Genomic DNA, 23,258 nt, shown 5'->3' with positions numbered 1-23,258 from the left:
TTTTTGGGTTTAAGATGAGTTGATGGTCAGTTAGCCAATTTTCAACTTTGGTAAAGCAGTGTTGGGTGGTTATTAGAAGGTTGTCAAGGATAGGATTAGAACAGATGAGAGTTGAGTCATCTGCATATTGGATACAGGTGGCTTCGGGGATAACTGAATGGAGGTCATTTATAAAAATTGAGAACAGCAGAGGACCTAAGATGGACCCTTGGGGTACGCCTATACTGTTCGGTAATAGGCAGGAGAGTTTGTTCTGCCACATAACTGCCTGTTGTCTACCTACGAGGTAGGCCTGAAACCAGTTTAGAACTTGGGTGTCTAGATGTAAGGTTGATAAGGTTTCGAGAAGTAACTGGTGGTTTACCATGTCGAAAGCTTTCGACATATCTAGAAAGAGAGCTGAGGAGATATTTTTGTTATTCCGGTTATGGTTAATTTTCTCTGTGAAAGAGAGGAGGGCAGTAGTCGTGCTATGGTGGGGTCTAAATCCATGCTGACAATCAGTTAGTAGCTTGTTTTGGGTGAGATAGGACATGAGCTGGTTATGCACACACTTTTCCATGATTTTGGCAAGTGGTGATAGTATAGCAATTGGTCTATAGTTAGAGAGTTCGGTGGATGTTCCTCCTTTATGAAGAGGTATGACGTAAGATATTTTCCAGATTGCTGGGATAGTGGACTCGGTAATGGTTCTGTTAATTAATATTGAAATGGGGTATGCTATGACATCTGCAGCAATTTGCAGGTATTCTGCAGGTAGAAGGTCTGCTGAGAGGGTAGTTGGTTTTAGTTTTTTCAAACAGGATCGGATGAAGGCAGTGGATATGGGTTGGAGGTTAAAGGATAGTGCAGAGTTGGGTGTCATATTGTTAGGTGTGGTAGAGGGGGTAGGTAGTTGGTTAGCTAGTAACTGAATTGTTTCGGTGAAGAAGGTATTAAAGTTGTTAGCTATTTCTTCTTGGTTCTTATCAGATAGAGTTTCTGGGGTAGGAGTGGTGGATTTTCCTGGTTGGAGAAGTTTGTTCAATCCTCCCCAGAATTTTTGAGGGTTCTTTTGGTTTTTGTTTTGTAGGTGGTGAAAGTAGTTTTTCTTATCTTGGGTGGTGGCCTTTTTGGTTTCATTCCTCATTTGCTGGAAGATGATCCGGTCTAGTGGTAACTTGGTAGTACGCCATTTGTTCCATGCTTTATCCCTATTAATTAATTTGGTTTTGGTTTCTGTGGTTAGCCAGGGTGCAATGTGAGTTTTGATTCTGGATACCCTTTTGGGAGCATGAGAGTCAAGTAGGGTAAGGAATGTTTCATTAAAATGTGAGACTGCCTCATCTAGGGGAAGGGATTTCAATGTTGACCAGTTACAGTGTTTGAGTGCCATGTTAAATTTTAGAGGATCAAATTTTTTTTTGTTTCTGACTGTTCTATAGACTGGTAAGCTAGCATTGGGTGGGTTATCTTTCCTAATGTAAGTAAGCATATGATCACTAAGATCATTGGGGAGAGTCGGGTATATTTTTGGGGGTGTTCCTTGACGAGCACCCAATCAAGTATGCTTTCCTTTTGTTTATTATTACCTAGTCTGGTGGTAGTGGTTATAACCTGAGAGAAACCATGGAGATTTAAAGAAGTAGGATTGGACTGTGCAAAGCATTTGTTCCAATCAATGTTAACATCTCCCAGGACTACTGTTTCTTGTGGATAGTTGTTATCTATCCAGTTTAAGATGGCTTCTAAAGTTTCAATATTGTTCGGTGGGGGTATGTAGGTAACTATTAGGTTTATGCGTTTTAGTTTGTTTAGTTGTATTTTTAGAGCTAAAATTTCAGCATTTGCAACCTGGTTGTTTGGGGTGAGTTAGGATGTTTAGCGTATTTTTATAAAGGACAGCTATCCCACCTCCTCTTTTCTTTAATCGGTCAGCTCTGAGTATGTTGAACCCAGGTGACATTATCTGATTGTCTTTGGTTGATGGTTTAAGCCAAGTTTCAGTTAGACACATGATGTCAGGTAAGTAGGTTGCAAGCATGGCATGTAAGTTGTGAACCTTGTTGTTCAGACTTCTTATGTTTAAGTGACAGATAAGTAGAGAGTTAGCTGGTCTAAGGGAGATTGGATGTTGAGTGGGCTCTGTTGATCTGGTAGGGCCTGGGTTGGGATGGATATCTCCATCTTTGGTGATGTTTTTCCTTAGGTAGGCTATTAACTTTAGAACTTTGGATAGTAATTTTAGACCTAGTTTTGTTTTGGTAGTTATATGGCGTTGCTTTTTTAGGTAAGGATCACTAAGTTTTGTTATTTTGGGGGTTGTATGATGGGGGAAGAATTCGTCTATAGATGGTGGGGTGGGGGAACTTGTGTGATAATTTGGGTAGTGGAATCCTGATAAGGACAGGTGTTCATAACTTGTTAAGAGATAGGGTAATAAAATGAGTGGTGGGATAAGTAGGATAATTATCCCTATTGGCTTGGGCATGGTGATAGTGAGCAGGGGTGGGAGTTGGTAGGGAGGAAGTCTAGTGGGTGGGAGAGGAAGTAGGAGTGGCCAGGTGGCTATAAATCTAGAGGTAGTGGGGGCGGGTGGAATAAGGGGGCAGAAACTTACAGAAACACCAAAAACCTCCAAAACAAAAGTCTGCTACAATTTCTGCTGTTTAAAACATATTTTTATTGTTTCCTGCCTAAATTAATGTAGCTAGTAGCTGTAGCATAATCCAGATACAGGTTTGCTGCATCTGAGTCTATTTGTAGTGACTGTTGTATTCTGAGCATATTTTCCAAGCCATCTTTAATTGTAAGAGCCCCTTCTGCACCTTTGTGATAGAAGTGTGCTGATTGGAACCTGTCTGGTAAAGGGTGATTGGACTAAGGCTTGGAGTAAGCACCTTCATTGGTTCTTTTCAGTTTTTAATTTTTTGTTTAAAGTTTTTAGCGTCTGGTATTTAAGCCCTACACTTGAATGGGTTTCTGCTTGTTTGTGTGTCATGTAGCACTGCACACTGCCACTCAATTGTACACCATGGCTGGACAGATAATTCTGACAATTTTTCCCTTAGATACAGCTGTAGTACATTGGTGTAGTCCTCATCTTTAGTACATCTCTGGTCTCAGAAGTATTGCTAATGAGCTGTGACCTATTAAGCCACAAGTCAAAAACCCCATCAGAAATACCCATCTAAGAGCACCGCCTAAATCAGTCCTGAAAGTACCCCCTTTGTGGTAACAGTTCTTCAAACCTAGCAATATGAACAACTGGACTACCCTTGTTTCTAATGCCAGCCTTGTTGACTTGGCTCTCCTGAGGCAGTGTTGCAACTGCCTCATGTACACTGATAACACTCTACCAATAATGCACTCTAGTACAGAGTGAGAAAGATGTAGCTACACCAAGAATCTTGAATCATTGCTCTCTTGCACTCAAAACAGTAACAGTGAAGATGTTGTCAACTCACCCACCACTACTCATGCACACAGTATGCATCCAACACAGAAATCTACATGCAAAGAGGTTCTCTCAAAAAACTTACAGGAACACCAAAAACCTCCAAAACAAAAGTTTGCTACAATTAATGCAGTTCCTACAGCACCAAAGACACATAGCAACACCAGTGTCTCATGTATGAAGCCCTTAAGGCATAGCACTCAAAAAACACATTTTCTTGTCATTGGAGAACCCATAGTGAGACACACAGCTGTCCCATTCATCAGGTTAGATAAGGAGAAAGTCACGGTCAGCTGATTGTCTGGTGCCAGGTTTCATCAGATCACACATGCATTCAGGTCTCTTGGCAACAAGTACCATTATGACTCTGTCATAGCTCATGTTAGAGTGAACAACCTGAGACATACCTCACTAGACCATATGAAGAGAGAATTGATTGAGATCTCCAAGTATGTGTCCCAGGCAGGTATGTCCCTAGCCTTAAGCAGCATATTGCCTTCAGCTGGAATAATGCCAGAGTATAAACAAAAAATTATCAATTTCAATAATTGGCTTAGTTTTTAGTGTCATTCAAAGAGAATTCAGTTTCTGTTGGTCTGGGATGACATGGTAGAAAAACCTCGCTGCTTTGCCAGCCATGGTTTGCACCTAGCACCACTAGGCTTTTGGCCGCTGGCAAAGGCTCTTGCCTCCCCCATAGTGCCTTTTTAGGCAAGTTCTCAAAAACAAAATTGCCAATGTGAAAATTCCCAACCATAACAAAATAAGGGTTATGCTGCTAAATGCTAGGAGCTTAAACCAAAAACTGCACACTCTGGAAGCACTTCTGTCAATGGAGGATGTAGATGTCTGTGCAGTCACAGAAACCTGGTTCAAGGCCTCAGAGTGTACCTCAACCTTGCAAGGCTACAGTGCCTTCCACACCTTCAGACCACAAAACAAATGTGTGAGAACCAAAGGAGGTGATGTTTCTATCTATATTAGAGATAAATTCACCTCCCGACTAGTTAGACTGGACAACTCCATATTGAGATTACTGTGGGAAGACCCCCATTCAAGTCATATACAGTTATACATCCCCTCCATGGATCATGATATGCATGAGGCCAACTTGACCAAACTGGAGTCAATCCAAATATTGCCAAACTTTCTGGTCATGGGGGATTTCAATTATTGCACCATCGACTGGGAAACCTACTGTAGCCCTAAATCACTAGCGCAAAAGTTCCTTGATTTTGTTAACTCTAATGCCCTGGAACAAATTGTTCAAACCACAACAAGAGGAACAAACATACTATATCTAGTCCTCACTAACATGACAAACAGATGCACCACAACAACTGTTGGATCCTCATTAGTTTAATCTGACCACCTTTGAACTGGCACTAAAACCAGAACTCACAAAGGACGAACTCAGACTAAAAAATGTCACCAAAGCAAACTATATTCTTATGGGAGGGTATAAATGCATTCCACACTCCACCCCCAGCTGGAAGTGATAACTACCCCCAAGATTACACTAAAGCCCTGTACAATCACTTGTATAAGTGTATAGACTTGTCTGTTCCAGAGAGAATCAAAGCCAGAGCCCCAAGTAAAACAATATGTCCTGGTGGACATCCAGCATCAACCAGCTTTACAACAAATGCAAAACGTTGCTGTTTAACAAAACTAAGGGGAGGCCACAACAATGGAAAAGTACCCTCCTCATCTTCAACAGGAAAATAAGACAGCATGTCAAATCCTTTAAGGGTAGCTTTGAGATAAACCTAGCAATCACAACAATGGGGCCTTTTACAGCTATGTATGTAGTTTAAAAGGTAGGACCCAAGCATATGCTGAACTAGTGACAAACGGTATCACGCACACTGATCCCGCAGAGATAGCAAACCTGTTATTGGACAGATTTTCTGATAATTTCACTCCTTATCCTCTTCATACTTATCACAAACCTTGCCACCAACTCCCCCCCTACATATCCAAAGAGCAGATCATTAAAGCCTTGTCAAAGGCAAAAAACACAGCCTCCATGGCAAAAAAACCCCAGCCTCCATGGGACCAGACGGCATCCCAGGCTGTCCTCTAAACAAACTAAAACATGAACTAGCATCACCATTAAGTACCCTATTCAATCACAGCCTAACCAATGGCTTTGTTCCTGTGGAATGGAGAACAGCAACAGCTATTCCCCCTCCACAAAGGTGGCTTAGCAACAGACCCAGGGGAATTATAGACCTATAAGTCTGACCAGCCTCATCTGTAAAGCCATGGAACGTATCATCATGGACCTCATAAATAAAGACATAAGTGACCTCCAAACCCTGGATCTGACCCAATTTGGCTTCATCAAGGGCAGATCTTGCCTGTTAAACCTGGAGAATTTCTTTGAAAATGTGACCAGAGCCATTAACAAGGGAAAATATGTGCACAAAGAGCTTACCTCGACTTGGCAAAGGAGTTTGACACAATCCAACACTCAGGCATTACTGATAAACTTAGCAAACTGAATGTAAACCCCTTTGTTGTATGATGGGTTGCCAACTGGCTCATAAACCAGTCACACACTAACAAAGTGGGTTAGTCCATATTACCAGCAGACCTGTCACCAGCAGGGTGCCACAGGGGTCAGCGCTGGGCCCCCTACTGTTTGGTATATACTTCTCAGAAGTTCAGGTCAAAACTAAGGGGCTGTGGCAGACCAAGTTTGCAGACGACTGCAAACTGGGTGCAATTATTGAATCCCCAAATGATGTCAGTATACTTCAGGAGGGTCTACACAAGCCAATGACTGGTGTCTTAGCCATGTTCTCAAACTGAATGCAAATAAATGCATCATCATTCCCTTTGGTAAAAACAATGTCCCTTCACACTATCAAATTAACAACAGTACCCTATGTACCTACAAAGTGGTAAGAGATCTGGGATCAGAAGTAGACTGCAATCTCAACTTTGACCACCATGTGTCTAGTGTAATAAGGAAGGCTTTCTATGTAGTACACTTGATTAGCAAAGTCATTGCCTCTACAGCAAAGTAGGTTATAACCCCTCTATACTCATCACTAACTAGGCCCAAAATTGAGTATAACGCTCCTTTTCGCATGTACCATACAAAGCACCTGCAACAATTGGAGAGACCTCAGAGGTTTCTAACTAAAAAGATCAAGGGACTCCAACACATACCTTACACAGATTGACTAAAGTCCCTGTCACTATACTCAGTGCTGTATACACTTCTTAGGAGAAACTTATGCCTAGCATACAGAGCAATCTCTGACCCAAACCTAATGAATTTGTTGCACATCCATAAATCAAAAGGGACTAGAGCTACCCATTCCGGGGACCTAAATATGGCCTGCAACTTAAACAGGGCATACTAGTGGGACAGATTTGTCTCCCAGTGACTGCCACATCTTTGGAATAGGCTGCCAATTCATGTGAAGCAAAGCACCTCTATGACACTGTTCAATAGGAACCTGGACACTGTAAATACTTATTGGGGATAGTGCCCACAACCCTTCTAGACATGGGCAGTCATTAATAAATACAACCTGGGTATTGACTCATATCTATGGTATTACATTGGGATGCAATGGCTAGACTTGAAATAACCTCTGGGTCTATAGTCCAGTAACCTCCTATGATCCTATGATGCTATGAAAACTCTTAAGTTTTACTTCATTTTGTGTTCCATACTACTCTTGTTCTGAATTATTGTCTGTACACCACCAAATTACTTCATTTAAGTCATATAAGATATGAATTATACTCATAGGTTCATAGGTTTATAGCTGTGTACTAGGCTAATGGCCCTGGAGCCTTTACAAGCCTAGCCCATAGAAGTGCCCTGGCATCGTGCCGCCCAACGTTAGTTCCTAGTGCCTCTGTCAAGTAGAGCCACTGGAGTGATCCCCAGGGTGAACTTTCTATTTCCCATCCACTCATCAAGATTTCTCTTGAAGAGAGCCAGTGAGGTGCTCTGCTTGACATGTATGGGAAGTCTATTCCAGAGCATGGGCAATCTCTGGGTTATGAACCTGTCCCTTCAGCATGTTCTGTTGATTGTGGTAATGAGGTTGAGGTCTGTGGAACGTGTGGTGTGGAGGGATTGGGATTTCTTTAGATGTAACATTTCTAACAGAGCTGGGTCAGACATGGCTTTGTAAGTCAAGCAGAGATTGCCTTTTAGTAGATGATATGAGACAGAGAATAGCTGGAGTTTTTTGAGTCTGTCCATGTACGACATGTGTTTAAGGCCTAGGATCCTCTTCATGAGGTACTTTTGTGGCCTTTCCAGCTATTGCATGTGTCTAGTGAGCTACATGCCAAATGGGGCATTATACTTAATGACTGGCCTAATGAGGGAAGAGTAGAGAGAGATGATGACCTCTTTCTTCCTGGATGCAAACCCTTGGTAATGAGATGTGCCACATCAAAGGACTTTCTGACCACAGTGGCAATGTGGTGGTCAAAGGAGAGGTTGCTGTCAACTTGTGTCCCCAGATCTCTTATAATGCCTTCAGTGTTCAGTGGGCTTCCATCACTGTGGTAATTAGTGGGAAATGAGTTTTTCCCAAAAGGGATGACGATGCATTTTTTGGCATTAAGCTTAAGGCCATGGTTTTGACACCAGTCATTGGTGTCATTGAGGCCTTTTTGTAGAATGTCTACATCACTTGGGGAGTTAATAATGGCTCCCAGCTTGCAGTCATCTGTGAACTTGGTCAGCCAGAGTCCCTCCATGTTGGCATGGACTTCTGAGAAGTAGATGCCAAACAGTGGAGGACCCAGGACTGATCCCTGTGGGACTCCACTTGTGAATGGTTGGCAGCCTGACTTGGAGTCTGCTACTTTTACACTGTGGGCACTATCTGTAAGCCAATTTGCAACCCACCTACTGATATAGGGGTTGATGCCTAGTTTGGTGAATTTATTAATCATTTCTGAGTGGGGAATGGTATCAAAGACCTTGGCCAGATCGAGGTAGGCTCTGTATGAACTGCCTTGCCCTCATCCACAGCTGTGATGACTGACTCAAAGAAGTCAACCAGGTTGAGCAGGCATGACCTACCTTTCACAAAATGACATTGCTTGTGATCTAGACTTTGGAGATTCCCTATATCCTTGTTAATTAGGTCCATGATGATGCACTCCATAGCCTTACAGATCAGACTCATCAGGCTAATGGGGTGATAATTCCCAGGGTCTGTAATTGCTCCCCCTTTATGGAGAAGGATGACTGTAGCAGTGCCCATTTGGTAGCGAGAAATCCTGAGGTGAGGCTGTGATTGAACAGGGCATACAGATGTGGCGCCATTTCACTTTGTAGTTCATGTAGAACACATCCAGGGATATTGTTAGGTCCCATGGAAGCTGTATCCTTGGCCTTGGACAATGCAGCTTTAACTTGTGCTGCAGTAATGTTGGGTGCCTGGCATTTCTCCAGTATTGTGATTGGTCCTTTAGGGGGGGAGAGAGGGGTAAAGCTGACACTGAATCTGCCAGCCAGTAGTTTGAAAATATCTGTTGGCTCAGTATAGAAGGTACCATTGTGCAGTAACTCAGAGCAAACCTGGGTGTTGCTGTGGAGATTTTTCATATAACTATAGAAGGCTTTGTGGTTGTTTTTAGTGTCTGCTGCAATTCTACTTTCATAGCTGGCTTTAGAGGTTTTGATGAGGGATCTCAACTTTTTGTTGAGGCTAATAAGGGAGTTTTTCCATTCTTGGGACTTCTCCTTTTTCTGCAACAGTTTCTTTCTTCTGTTGTAAAGTTTATTAATGGCAGGGGCCATCAGATTGGCTTCCTCTTTTTTGGAGGAGAGCATCTTGGTTCTGTTGTGTATGGCTAGTTCCATGCATTTATGTACGTGTTTGTACAGTGCATTGGTATGTGATTCAGCAGTCATGCATCTAATCTAATCTAATCTAATTCCAGGTTACATGACATGGACATTTTTTTGTTTAATACAGCCATTTTTTACAGTTTGCTTGCAATAAGAATACATTTATATTTACTGGAAAAGTATTATTTGCATGTTTTCTTCATGCAGTTTGGTTTCATTGTCTATTTTAATTGTTTCTTTGTTGTTATTAACTCTATTTTTCTTACTATATGTATTTTATATTATGCGTTTTAGCACTGCTAATGGTATTAAAAATGTATTATGTTTAGCTTTTAGATTAGACCATACCTTATTTATGAGACCCTGTCCTTCATGTCTGGCAAGTTTCTGCTAAGCCTAAATCAATCTCTGAAATTCCTAATGTGATTTCCTAGTCTGAGTATTGAACAAAGTTTTCGAATGCTGCACAGTTTCTTAGCTATTTCCTTAGGCAACAAAATGTCCATTTGTTCAACAACCAAATGCCACTGTGATAAGTTGCACACATTAGGATAACTGGCTAAAGAACAAAACAAGGCTGCAGTGCATTTTACACTACATGTTAAAACTGATCGCAGTTGTAATAATAAGTTGTATTTATAATTTGAGATACGCGTTTGTGTTTGTAACATTGCATGCTGCATTTTTTGGTATGTAAAAGATGTATCTGCTGTACTTTTCATTACATTCGATGAATTGTTGGTTTTTCTGTGACATTTTTTCTTCTCCTTGGCCTCATTATTTTAAGTCAAAAGGTGAACATTTAATGTGTCACAATACATGATGTTGTCTATAAATGTTACTGATGTAGATAAATGTATTTTTTGTTTCCGACTGTCATTGCCATTCTACCTCTAAAATCCCCTTGCATTGCTCCACTGCAGAACCCCCTCCCACATACACACACTTTATAGTTCTCAGTGAAATTCTCTGACCTTCCTCTTTAATTTCCTTACCCAAATGTTTTCATAAGTATAGTGACAGTCAGACCCCTGAAGAGTACTGCACTTACTCCTTTCTTGGCATACCGAAAAGGATATTTACTTCAAAGGACAGCATTTCCATTCTTAGATAAAAACAAAGAACTAATATATTTTTCTAATGTTGTGATACCATGAACTTGAAGAGGATTATATTAAGTAGCAAGCAGCACTGTAAAGGACCTACCCATACAGCCTGTATTTGTGGTTCTTCCTCCAGAGTGCTATCTTCTTGAATTGTTGACAGCATGTTTGAGTATTTATACTCTTTGAAGCACAGTTTGCTATGGTACACTTTGGCAAATAGCTTACGGTTAATACAATTAGATTTCTAGTTATTTAATGAGAAAAGGGAATAAGACAGCAGAAATGAAGAACATGTACTAAAACTGCATTATGACATGAATATTAAAGAGTTTTAGTGATGTGCTGCTAAAATGATTCTTGGATGGAATACTAAAATCTATGTTGTTTTCAGAATTTTGGAAACGCTTTTCATGTTTGTGTTAGTGCTCTGTATCAATTGGCTCACTTTATCTCTGTCACAGGATGGAATTATGCTTACTTTTCATATGACTGTGTATCTTCTTTTTAATTAGGATGAGAAAAACCAGCTGATGACAACAAACGTATGGCTCCGACAGGTAAACTATAGATGTTATTGATATTATTATAACTAATTCACTGTAACTTTTGATGTCACTCATACAGAATATGTATTGTGTGTATAATAATGGAATGCAATGTGGTCTGCATTCTGAATGATCCTTTCACTTTCATATATTAAAAGAACGTTGTTACTTAAATGTCAGTAATACTGATATAATTACAGTAAAATTCAATTACACAGCTGTAGTTGGAGGGGGAAGCAACCATTACCTCAGACAGGTACATCAGGATGGAAGGAACTGGAACAATGAAGAAGAATAGCAATTTATGGAGGTGATTTGTTGTCCTGAGTAGAAGAAGAATACCTGAGAAGTGGGCAGAAATTGAACTGCTTATACATGGTGTAATAGTGCACTGAGGGAACATAGTTGGTTAGTATGGTATATATTCTCCTGAGTGCAGGGTCCAAGAAAGTCAGCTGCTGTCCCATAGACGTCAGTAATGGAAAAGGTTAATACAGTTAATAATTAAGGGGATTTTAGCATTAACATGGTCAACATAACTGTTTCTAGCTCAAGAATGGAAGATGAAATGCTATTTCAGAAGTATCAGTAAAAAAAGTCCAAGAGTATGGAGATAAGTGCACTTACTGAAGTAGAACAGGCTGGAAGAAGTCCCATTCAGAATGGCATGACTGGGACTGCCTAGAAGATGAAGCTGTAGGGGAAAGGAATAAAGCTAAAATATGGTTTAACCTAATGGTCAAGAAGGCCAAGATGCAGAAAGGAAGGAAATATAAGAACATGATACTTAAGAGATTTTAAAAGAAGGCTGGGATAACTGATGGGATGATGGAGGTGGTAGAGGCGTCAGAGGAAAAAGGCTAAAGAAAAAGGTGTGCAGATTTCTATGGATATGTATGAGGAGACAGTAGAAATACTGAAGATGGACACATTTCATTAATTCCCAAGGGAAGCGAAAGAATTCCCAAGAACCAAGATGGTGGTATATTGTCATATAAGGAAAAGGTAATGAAATGGATCAGTATATGGTGTTTAATGTGATGGAGATATGGGAGAAAAGAGCAGGAAAATTCATGAACAGTGACAACGCTTTCATTGAAGCAAACCTGATAACATTCTGCAGAAGGCGTGTCTATGACGGAAGAGGGAAGGAGTCAGAAGCATGAAATCCATAGGTGACTTCATTTACAAACCATCAAGGAGACATGCTTGTATTGGAAAGGAGTCTGACATTATTAGTAGGATCTGGAAAGTTGCAATTCCGAGGAGGAAATGACCTGTGGAACTGGGGGACCTGCAAGATGACAACAAATAAGAGCTGACCATGCTACCTCCCATAGTATTTATAGGATTAATAGGGGAGATGGTACAACCTCTGAGAAAGTTATGTAGCTTGCCCTTTTGGTATAAGCCAAGTGCAAAAACAAAATAACTGAGGATAGGGTCTGGCTTTCAAGGAAGACTCCAAAGGTAACTTTGGAAATTCAGACTAATGAGCCAATATTCTCTTTCAGGTAGACTTGTGGAAAAAGTGCATACTGAGTGCAAGGATGGCTTGTATTTAGCCATTCTGCTAATGCTTCAACATACAAAGGATATGATTTAGGAAATGTACTGAGAAGCGTAGTATATACATGGTCTGGATTGCAGGACAAACCCTGAATAACAAGGTATAATAAAAAAGCTCCAAGTCGAGCCTTCATGAATAATTAAATTATTTAAGGAACTTGGTGTTGTTTGCAAAGTTGCATAGTGACTTAGTGTAGCAAATCCTAGTTGCCTGTCATCCTTCTAATGTCAAATAGATGGTGCGCAGATTGATTGACCTGATAAGTGGCTGAGCCCTACATGTATATTAAAATAAATAGGCAGGCAATGTTATGAGTTCTGAAATGTAATATGGCTGCCCAAGACAGCAACAGCACATGTTTGCATGACATTGTTTTGCACAATGTCCAAAAGGCGTCATGGTTCTTTATTATCCTCCACATGCAGTACTGACACAGCCCTGCAAATCAGTATCGCACACTTAGATCTGTGAATGTCTCAGCTTATCATCTTTACTCAGCGCAAAAAGCTTGTGTTGAACTGCATGTTAACTGAGCTTAGTAATGAACTATTTCTCAATACCTGTCCAACGTATCTTCCTGCAATTAGATGCATATACAGTTTGTGGGTAAGAGCAAATGTTTACAAAGCTTCATTCAAGATCTCCCATGTAGTAAAACAATTCAGGACTTAAAACTAACCAATCAACATTAAGAATCGTAGCTCTGGCCTTTCAGAATTGTGGGAGACGTCCCAAAAGAACACTCATGTTTTACACAATAATAGTTCTATGTATGCTAACTCTAGTAATTAATAATACAAAACTTCAGTTGACTTAATTTGGTGATTTAGTGACACATACCCATAAATGGCTCTAACTTTGTTAACTGGGGAGAGTACTGATCCAAAATGACCTGTTTCAGGCTCAGCCCCGATGTAAAAGTACACAAAGACATACTTAAGAACAGAAGAAAGCAAATATGTGCAGTATATGGTAATATTTGCATTTTCAGGGTATAACTCTGTAAGCATAACTTATGTATTTGAAACAAAACTGCAATCTGTTTATTTGATACATTGATATAATTATATGAAAAATAAAACACAGTGGATTTTTTAACTGGGAAGAATAATAAATGCGTGATAGTAGGGCTGAGGGAGAAATACTGGAGCTAAAAGATAAAAAAAAGTGTTATATAACAAGCACAGAGATAAGTAGGGTAAAAGAAAATGAAAGAAGTACCTAGAAGTAGAAATGTAATGGTAAAATAGTGTTTAGAAATAGAAAATCAATGACATGCCAATGAGAGGTTATAGTGGAGTGAAGAATTAAAAGAACATTGTAAATATGACATTGGGTAGGGGTTAGAAAGGGCCTCAGTGTAAATGTAGGGGGAAAAGTAGAAAGTAATGTGTGTGCATGTGAGATAGGGGTAAGAAAGGGCCTCAATGGGAATGTAGGGGGAGAAATGGAAAATGATGTGTGTGAAGAAATGGAAAGTGATGTGTGTGTGTGTGTGTGTGTGTGTGTGTGTGTGTGTGTGTGTGTGTGTGTGTGTGTGTGTGTGTGGGGTTAGAAAGGGGGGAAAAGTAGAAAGTAATTTGTGTTCATGTGAGATAGGGGTAAGAAAGGGCCTCAATGGGAATGTAGGGGGAGAAATGGAAAGTGATGTGTGTGTGTAGAGGGATGGGATAGGGGTTAGACAGAGCCTCAATGGGAATGTAGGGGGAGAAATGGAAAGTGATGTGTGTGGGGTGGGATAGGGGTGAGAAAGGGCCTCAATGGGAATTTAGGGATAGGGTTAGAAAAGGTCAATGGGAGAAATGGAAAGTGATGTGTGTGTGGGGGGTGGGATAGGGGTTAGAAAGGGCCTCAATGGGAATGTAGGGGGAGAAATGGAAAGTGATGTGTGTGGGGTGGGATAGGGGTTAGAAAGGGCGTCAATGGGAATGTAGGGGGAGAAATGGAAAGTGATGTGTGTGGGGGTGGGTGGGATAGTGGTTAGAAAGGGCGTCAATGGGAATGTAGGGGGAGAAATGGAAAGTGATGTGTGTGGGTGTGGGTGATATAGTGGTTAGAAAGGGCATCAATGGGAATGTAGGGGGAGAAATGGAAAGTGATGTGTGTGTGGGGGGTGGGATAGAGTTTAGAAAGGTCCCTAATGGGAATGGAAGGGCAGAAGTGGAAAGTGATGTGTGTGCATTTGGGATAGGGGCTAGATAGGGCCTCAATAGGAATGGAAAGGGATAAGTGGAAAATGATGTGTGTGGATGTGAGATAGAGGTAATAAAGGTCCCCAATGGGAATGGAAGGGGAGAGGTTGAAAGTTGTGATGTGTCTGCAGTACAAGAGAGTGAGTTTCTAGGATGACATGCTGTGGCTTGTGTTGATGTAATCGGGGGTTTAAGTTACACAATTCTTAATAAAGCAGTGACATTGTGGATCCTCTTCAGGCATTCTTTGAAATCAAAAATTTATTAATTTATTAAGAATACTATTTATAATTTATCATGTATTAAGAATATCAGCAAATTTGTACAGAACATCTGTACGTTTTAAGGCAAAATCACAATCCCTTTGCTATATTAGAGTAAAGGGAAAATGACTATGGCTAATTAATATACACTGTAAATGAAAGCATTTAAGGATAGACAGCAACTTAATAAATAATAACTATGGAAATGAGTAATATGATGTATAGATGCTTGCTGAGTGAAGCTTCAATGGATTGTGATTAGTTGGTATTACATTTTGATCAAAATCAGTATGGGAAAACTGAATGAAATCCCCCACACGTACACACAAACACTCACACACACATATATATATATATATATATATATATATATATATATATATATATATATATAAATGTATATCTTGATACACAGCTATATACAGTCGGCTCCACTTAAATGCATATCAGATAAAAGCATATTTTGCTTAAATGCATAGAGTCCATTCAGTGCTATTTTTAGTCAATGGAAATGTATTGGAATGTATTCTACATTATACAACCACTCCCCATTAATATTCAAAAACATGCACACTGATTGGTCAGCGTGCATGTTGTAAATCAGAGTTATAGTAATGGAAAAAGGTCCGATCGGCCAGACTTTTTCCATTACTATAACGTTAAACAAGTTTAACATAGCTTTTAAAAGCAACAGAGATACAGTTTGTAAAAAGCAATGGAGATCTTGCTTTCTCCATTGCTTTTGCCCACAGCTCTGATAATACCAGACAGCTGCAGAAGGGCAGCAGTGAGATACAATGCCATTATTTAAGAAAAGTAATTATTTTTCTTAAATAATGTCATTATATAATAACACTTCTGGGTGTGGGTAATGCTGGATTTACCCATGGTTGCACTGGGGCTGGCCCGCCTTTGACCAAACATATTGGTTAATTGTATATTTTGTTAAAATACATAACCATCTCAAATCCTGTGTAGATCACTGCCATATTATTTTACTTCAAATAATTGCATAGCCAGTACAGCTGTGTGCTATGACCACGGGGTGCATTTACATGTACATACTTAAGTCATTACGTGAGCAGGAAGTCTATTGGTTATCTAAGGGATATTACAAGAATGTTGAAGAAAGTTCTTAAAAGACTATTTACTTTAGCTGAGCGGGTCAACATTATTAAAGGACTTGGTAATCAAGAAAGTCAGAATTCTATTGCATTCTCATTAGGCATGCACCAAAATGTAATTTCAAGAATTCTGAAAAACAGAGAAGAAATTATTAAAGAGTGGCAAACAAAGGCCAACCCTAATCGCAAATGCAAGAGGTTCTATAAAGCTGAAGATGTTGAGGATGCCCTGTTGCTCTGATTTGCACAAGCCAGAAGTTGAAAAATTCCCATTAGTGTTCCATTGTTAATGGAAAAGGCTGAATAACTAGCCAAAAGCATTGAAGCTGAAGATGTCAAACCTAGGTCTGGTTGGTTACTGTTAAGTCTAGCTTTGCAAAACTATAATGGCTGTACTTTAAGATGAATGTACAATATATAATTAGCAAGCTTATGAGTAGTTCATGTATGTTTCATATCTGTTCATTCTCTATACTGAATGTTTATTTAAAATTGTTTCTAATATGTTGAGCTTTTCTTCCTGGACATTGTTGACAAGGGATTTTTGTTTTATAAAACAGTGTTGCATTGTAGAAACTCAGGTAAATAAAAGTAAAATACATAAAATGAAATGTGTACTTCACTGGCACACATTTTGTTGACAGAAGCATTAGTCACAGCTTGTAAGTATGCAACACAGCTGTTACTATTATTTGTACTTTAATCCTGACAGGTAAAAAGCAGCTACTTTACTTAGGTATTGGGGGGTGTTTGTGAATTCATTGAGGTGACTGGCCTTGTTTACTCTCTAAATTATGGCTTTGCAAGATAACTGTTTATTTGGGTGAAGTTGACTGTTGTGCAAGCCTATAACTGCCATTTCTGTGCAACAGACTAAATTAATGCAGCCATTAATATTTGCATTTTAATCCAGGCAGGGCCAGCAGATATTTTAGGTTGGCAATTGATATGATGGCTGTTTGTGGATGAAATGTTTGGCACTGTAGCTTTGGTGTAATTCTGGCTTTGCAGAACTAAGTGGGGGGAGGCTGTTTGGAAATGAAATGAAATGATTGGCCCTAATACTAACTGTTAAGACAGCTGTGCAGTTGGATGGAATGAGATGGATTGAGTACAAGTGCTAATTAGTTTAAGGGTGTGCATATACAACAAAGTATTAGTTTAAGGGTGTGCACACTTATGCAACCAGCATATTGTACATTTTTTATTTTTTATATTTTTCCTCTAACAGATTTGCTTGTTTTTCAATTGAATTGTACAGGTTACAGGTCACATTAAAGGTGGGAAAAATTTTGAAATTATTTATTGTGGTATCATTTATTTATGTCACAAAAACCTGGCATTTTAACAGGGTCGTGTAAACTTTTTATATGTGCTGGTATATAAATAAATAAATATATATATATATATATATATATATATATATATATATATATATATATATATATATATACAAACACACACACACACACACACACACACACACACACACACACACACACACACACACACGCACACACACACATATATTTATTTTAATTGCCAGTGAACTTTGATTGACAGAAAATATGTTGAAAAGCTCATAGGTAATTTCTATCAGCTATACAAAAAAAATCTAACTGAAGTGATCATAACTATAAACAAACATCACATTTACAATAATCTAAAACAACTAAAAACGTTGCTTTTACGTGAAGATCTTTGCTCAACACCCCCAATGTGGGGGCTCCTCTCTCCTGCCTCCATAATTTAAATATGCTAAATCCAATGTCAAATAGCCATGGTAAAAGGGGAAAACTCTTGAAGTATATTAAAATTTGAATGTGATATAATTCAGCTGCTTTCCACTGACAAAAATTACCAAAAACTGAGGTACATTATAAATGCATACTGTAACCAAACCAGTGGCACCACATAACCCTCAGCTATCCAGATTTTCACATAATGTCCAGATTTTTCCCTCATATTTTTGGTCTTTTCCTCATAAAAATTGATCTTTTCTGCATTTTTGAGGAAAATCAGTGAGGACTGAATTCATTAAGTAATGACAGGCATTTTTGTTTCAGACTTTATATCCTTCAGAAAATGCATGGTAACACAAGCCCCAGGATTCACTAATCTTCAGTTTAAGACTAAATTAGTCTCACACGGAAGAGCCAGTCTAAGAGTAAGACGGCAGTGTGCCATACATATTAATGATGGCGCGCTGCCTCAACTCTAAAACTAACAAGTAGTGTGGACGAGTGTAGGAGGGCGTGTCGGACTGCCGATCAGTCCAAAAATCCACGCCCCTGCAAGTTTGAAACACGGGAAATGTCTAGTTATATGAGCGAGTCCGGTCACATGTGTACATTCTAACACTAAACTCCCCCATATAGTAAACCTCCTACAAATATAAAAAATAAAAGACATTTTTTTTTAATTTCCGATATAGCTGCCCTTATTTGCACGTGTTTGCCCATTGCTTAGATACAGTTAGCAGTTTAGACACCGAAGAGGATAATAAGTAAAATATATGCAAATTAAGCAAAATAGTGATAGCGTAGTGGTTAGAGCCTTCACACAAAGTGGAGGCATTCTTGGTTCAAGTCCCACCACTAAACTTTTCATTTTCTGTTGGAAATCTGTAAACAAAAATATTTCCTGACATGTATTATTTAAAGTTTTGTAAAAAGTATTGAAATGTTATATGTAGTAGTGAACGAATTTTATATATATATATATATATATATATATATATATATATATATATATATATAGGAAGGTGAAATGGTTATGCATACTGATGCATGAGTAAATTATTTTAAGCAATGTAAAGCACTGCTAAGCACATTTTACCAGTATTGAGCATATTTATATTTAATTGCTCATAGCTGAGCACTGCGTTAACTAGCACAATGTCTTTGTACGGAGCTGCGCATCATGCAAACTAGAGCAAACAGAACATGTTCAGCGTCAAGCAATGTTGGGCAATGTCGAGCAATGCTGAGCAACATCGGGCAAAGTTGAGCAAAGTCGGCTAAACACGGCCACACCTCCTTTACTGTACCTTAACCATTGAGGTCTGGCCAGTAGGAAAATAAAAAACAGTGACAGGGCTCAAACTCGGGATACTGTGCACTATAGTCACAGTACATAACCACTAAGCCATGACAGCATTTCATAACCATGCACTTTCAACAGACACATATCTATCAAAGGAATATTAAACATTGCTAACATCAGCTAAGCAGGTGTGCCTACAGCTGAGTTTTTTCCAAACTGGCCAATCACAAATAAGTGTGGGAAATGAGGCATATTTAAGCTCCACAGGCAGGAATACTTGCCATAACTGGTTGTAGCTCCCTTCTGCAGTCAACATGGCCGGGGTTGGAGAAGGCACTCAATTTCGAGCGCAACGTTGGGGCATTGAGGAGACCAAAGTAATGGTTTGGCTCCTTGTCCACAATCATGAGGAAAGACTCCTGCGGGGCCAGTACCAGGGCACCCAATACAAAATGGAGGCCTGGAACTGTCTAGCTCATGATCTCACCAGTGCCACTGGCATTCCTCGGACTGGTGAGCAGGTCAGGCACCATTACTCTGACCTGAAGCGACGCAAGGAGGATCAACTGGACCAGTGGATCCAGGAGGCCCATGGGATGGCAAATGCCCCAGTACTGAGTAAGTAGCCATTGTATTAAGTATTTAAGAATTGCTATTCTTGTCTATACTATGGATAGGTATGTCTCATTATCACTGCATTTACTTCACAGCTGCAGGTGTCTGGGCTATGAATCAGCAAGCCCATGAAGATAGGCTGCAAAGGCTGCATCACCAGGCAGGTTAGTAATTATTCTGCATGTACTGTTATATAAAATAAATGAGAGAGCCTTCAAAAAGTGTTTTAACCCAATAAATAAAGGTATAATAATTCTTTAATAATTATTCTGCATGTACTGTTATATAAAATAAATGAGAGAGCCTTCAAAAAGTGTTTTAACCCAATAAATAAAGGTGTAATAATTCTTTAATAAAGGTATAATTCCTGGAGTGCGTCTGTGTGATTTTCTTTGATATGTTGTTGTACTGTTGCATTTTAGAAATAGTACTGTTGTATTAAGCAGTGTTAGTTAACCCACACTTGGGTAGGCCCATATAAAGTGGATGAAAGGAGTGCCAGTAGCTTTTATGCATATTTACAGCCCTTAACTGTTGGTTCATGCCCAGCATGTACAGGTTAATCTGGCACATGAGTAGCTTGGTATTGTGTTCCCCAGAAATGTCAGTGTGCTGCCAGAAATGTAGGGAGCTGTTAACATATAACTGATAATTTCACCTGAACATATCTAGATAATTATATGAAAGTAGAGCTGTCAGTGTACCATCACAGCAGTAGTGTGTGTGAGCAACTCTCAAAATATGTAGCAGTAACATCTGCATCCTGGACAGTTTGTATGTCAGATACAGCTCATGTATATAATGATCTAGCAAAATCCAATTGCACAATAGAAGGACATTGGGTAGTGTAATAATACATGTAAGGGACATATAACTGCAGTTAATAGGAATGTAGTGTAAACTAGAAGGATATATAAGTTGTTAATTGAGCTATCTTTTCCACCCTACTGTATGTGCATAAAAATGCAATTCCACACCTCAATGGGTATGTCTAATCTCAAAACATTTGTTGGGACATATGTCCTATTGGTTTATAAATATTTGCATTCATTTCTATGCATGTGCCCTGTTCAAATACCACAATATTGGTGGCCTGTTGCCATCAATTAAACCTGCATGCTGTTGTAATGTCCACTATTGTTCTATATATGCATGTGTTATGCTTGCTTTTCAACTGTTGAAACTCTGGTGTGTTGGGTTAATGGGAATACTTCTGCATGCTGTTATAACTAACTGGGAATGCTGTTGACTGTTACTAACCCATATCTTTATTAAATTCTCCAAAACATAGTTTGTATGGGAAGGCCGGTCCCAGCGGACCCACCTGTCCCACCTCAGCTGGCCATGGCACCTGGCACCAGCAGGTCTGGTGCCCAGCCTGGGACCTCCTCCTCCATTGGCCCTGTGCCACCTTTGGGTGGAAGTGCTGCAGGGGATGGGGCTCGGCCCCCCATTGCAAGCATGGGCGGAGGAGGGCCACCTATCACCCTTCGAATGGTCCGGGCTGTGGTGCGTAGAGAGATTGAGCGTTCTGTTGCAGAACCTCTATGCCAGCTTGAGGCATGAGTGGCGCAACTCCCAGGTCAGCCTGCCCCTCCTACACAGCCCCCAGCACAGCCACCCTCTGGGCTGTGAAGGTGCAGTGGTGACTGCCCATGGGTGGGGATCTCAGTTCCACTGTTGCCATCTGTGGGCTCATGGGCTTGCGATTTCCAAACATCCCTCCCCATCAGTGGTGTTCACCCACCACATGTCATATTCCGCCCCTGTATGCATCTTGTTTGTCTTGTCTGTTTACCTCCCCAACCTACCTCCCCAAATATACCTACTTCACCTACCCCACATTCCACTCTCACCTGAAAAAAAAGGGCAATCTGCTCCCAAAAAAAAATTATGCCCCATACATAGCTGCCCATTTTGCACACATGTCCCCTGGACACATAAAATGTAATTTAATTGGCATTACAACATACTTTGTTGTCCTCACCCCTCTCTCAGGGGTTGAAGGTTTCATATTTACCTCCAAATTTATTCCATATGCACAGCTGTTGCTGTTAAAGAAATGGGCAGCTATGGACCTTCCCTACACCTGTCCTGCACATCCCAAGCTATTTTCCCTACTGTCTTTCCCTCTTTGTGCCCCTTTTTCACCACTTTCCTATCTCCCCATTTTCTTTTCTTTCAAAGAAATGAGCATGGGGGTTAGCGGGAGTAAGCACTATTAAGCAGTAGATAGCAGGTTTGCACGAGTGTGCTTAGCTAAGCATTGCTAAGCATTGCGCAAACCTGCGCAAACCCGCTTACAACTGCTTAAAAGTGCCTTAGTCACTCTGTATGTGAGGGCCCTTGTTCTGCTCAGCAGCAAAATAAAACACCTCTGTCAGTCTCGAACCTGGGACCTTGTACACACTACACTGCATGAAGTACCACTAAGCCACGGTAGATATACAAGTTGGTGCTGAAATAAATATATCATGTATCAGAATGAGTGAATGTAAAGGAAAAATAGGAATGCCATACCACACAACTTGTTCTGTGGATCTTTACCAACAGTTGTTGTGGGATTACATTACATGACTGTGATAAGAGAAGCAGCCATTCTAGCAGGAAATAATGTTACACCATCACTTTACAAACCCCACACAGTATCACAGCAGGACAAACACTGGCATATCTGTTTAGGGCAGAGGCCATACCTCCCAACTGTCCCTAATTTTCAGGGATGTCCCTGATTTTGAAACAAAATTTAGCTCTGTCCCTCTGAATCCCTCTGAAAACTACTGACTTTGGCCAGAAAGGTGGTGAATTACACGTAATGAGTAATGACAATAATTAAGAGTTAGACACTTCTTTTACTTCAGAAAAGGTGTATTAATCCATATGCTCTGGTTCTCTCAAAGTCTCAACTTAATGACACTAATATTTTAAAGGTGTCCTTGACTTTCTCTACTTTTCTCTGAGTCTGTTCAAATATGTACCTGAGTGTTTGAGAGGTCTGGCAGAGGCAGAAACACAGAGGCATAGCAGCCTTTCTGCTGTTACACACTGTGCAAATAGCTTTGGAAGGAGTTCCGGAAGCATACCCTTATGTAGGAATACAACACTGAAATACAAAAGGATGTAGCCATGTACTGGTAGCAACCAACTGTAACAATGCCATTGCTCTAGTGCTGAAAAGACCTGTGTGGTGCACAGACAAAGAATAACAGGCTAATCTCTGGCTACCATGTGGATAGGTCCACAGTTGGGAGTTACACAGACAGACTACTTGCCTTGATAAACTAACATGTACACAGCAACCCTGTAAGTCCAGCAAGATAAAATTCACACAATAATATGTACGCTCTCTGTACTTCTGCACCCCTACCCAAATGTAGAATATACCTGTGTGTGCAGGGTCTACCAAGGATGTAGGTAAGCATACTCACAGTACTGAAATGTGTCCAGTTTTCTTGAGCAGCTTGTGCTAATGTCAACACTAAAAAAGCACAAACTGTTTAGAACTGAGTAAATGAATATT

The 23,258-nt window shown here is 40.0% G+C and overlaps 1 protein-coding gene across 1 annotated transcript in view; it reads left to right on the top strand.

Annotated features, from left to right (window-relative positions):
- The window catches only part of LOC122791404 (neuronal acetylcholine receptor subunit beta-3-like), a 199,693-nt gene that overhangs the window by 55,585 nt on the left and 120,850 nt on the right, over nucleotides 1-23,258 (top strand). Inside the window, exon 3 of the mRNA XM_044059150.1 lies at nucleotides 10,897-10,941. Coding sequence (XP_043915085.1) covers nucleotides 10,897-10,941 — 45 coding nt within the window. The remainder of the gene's footprint in view (nucleotides 1-10,896; nucleotides 10,942-23,258) is intronic.

Source organism: Protopterus annectens, chromosome 17.part0 (genome assembly GCF_019279795.1).
Source record: "Protopterus annectens isolate FY-2018-M chromosome 17.part0, PAN1.0, whole genome shotgun sequence".
Lineage (NCBI taxonomy): Eukaryota > Metazoa > Chordata > Ceratodontiformes > Protopteridae > Protopterus > Protopterus annectens.
Note: the sequence above shows the minus strand (reverse complement) of the source record. Positions and strands in the feature narration are given on the sequence as shown.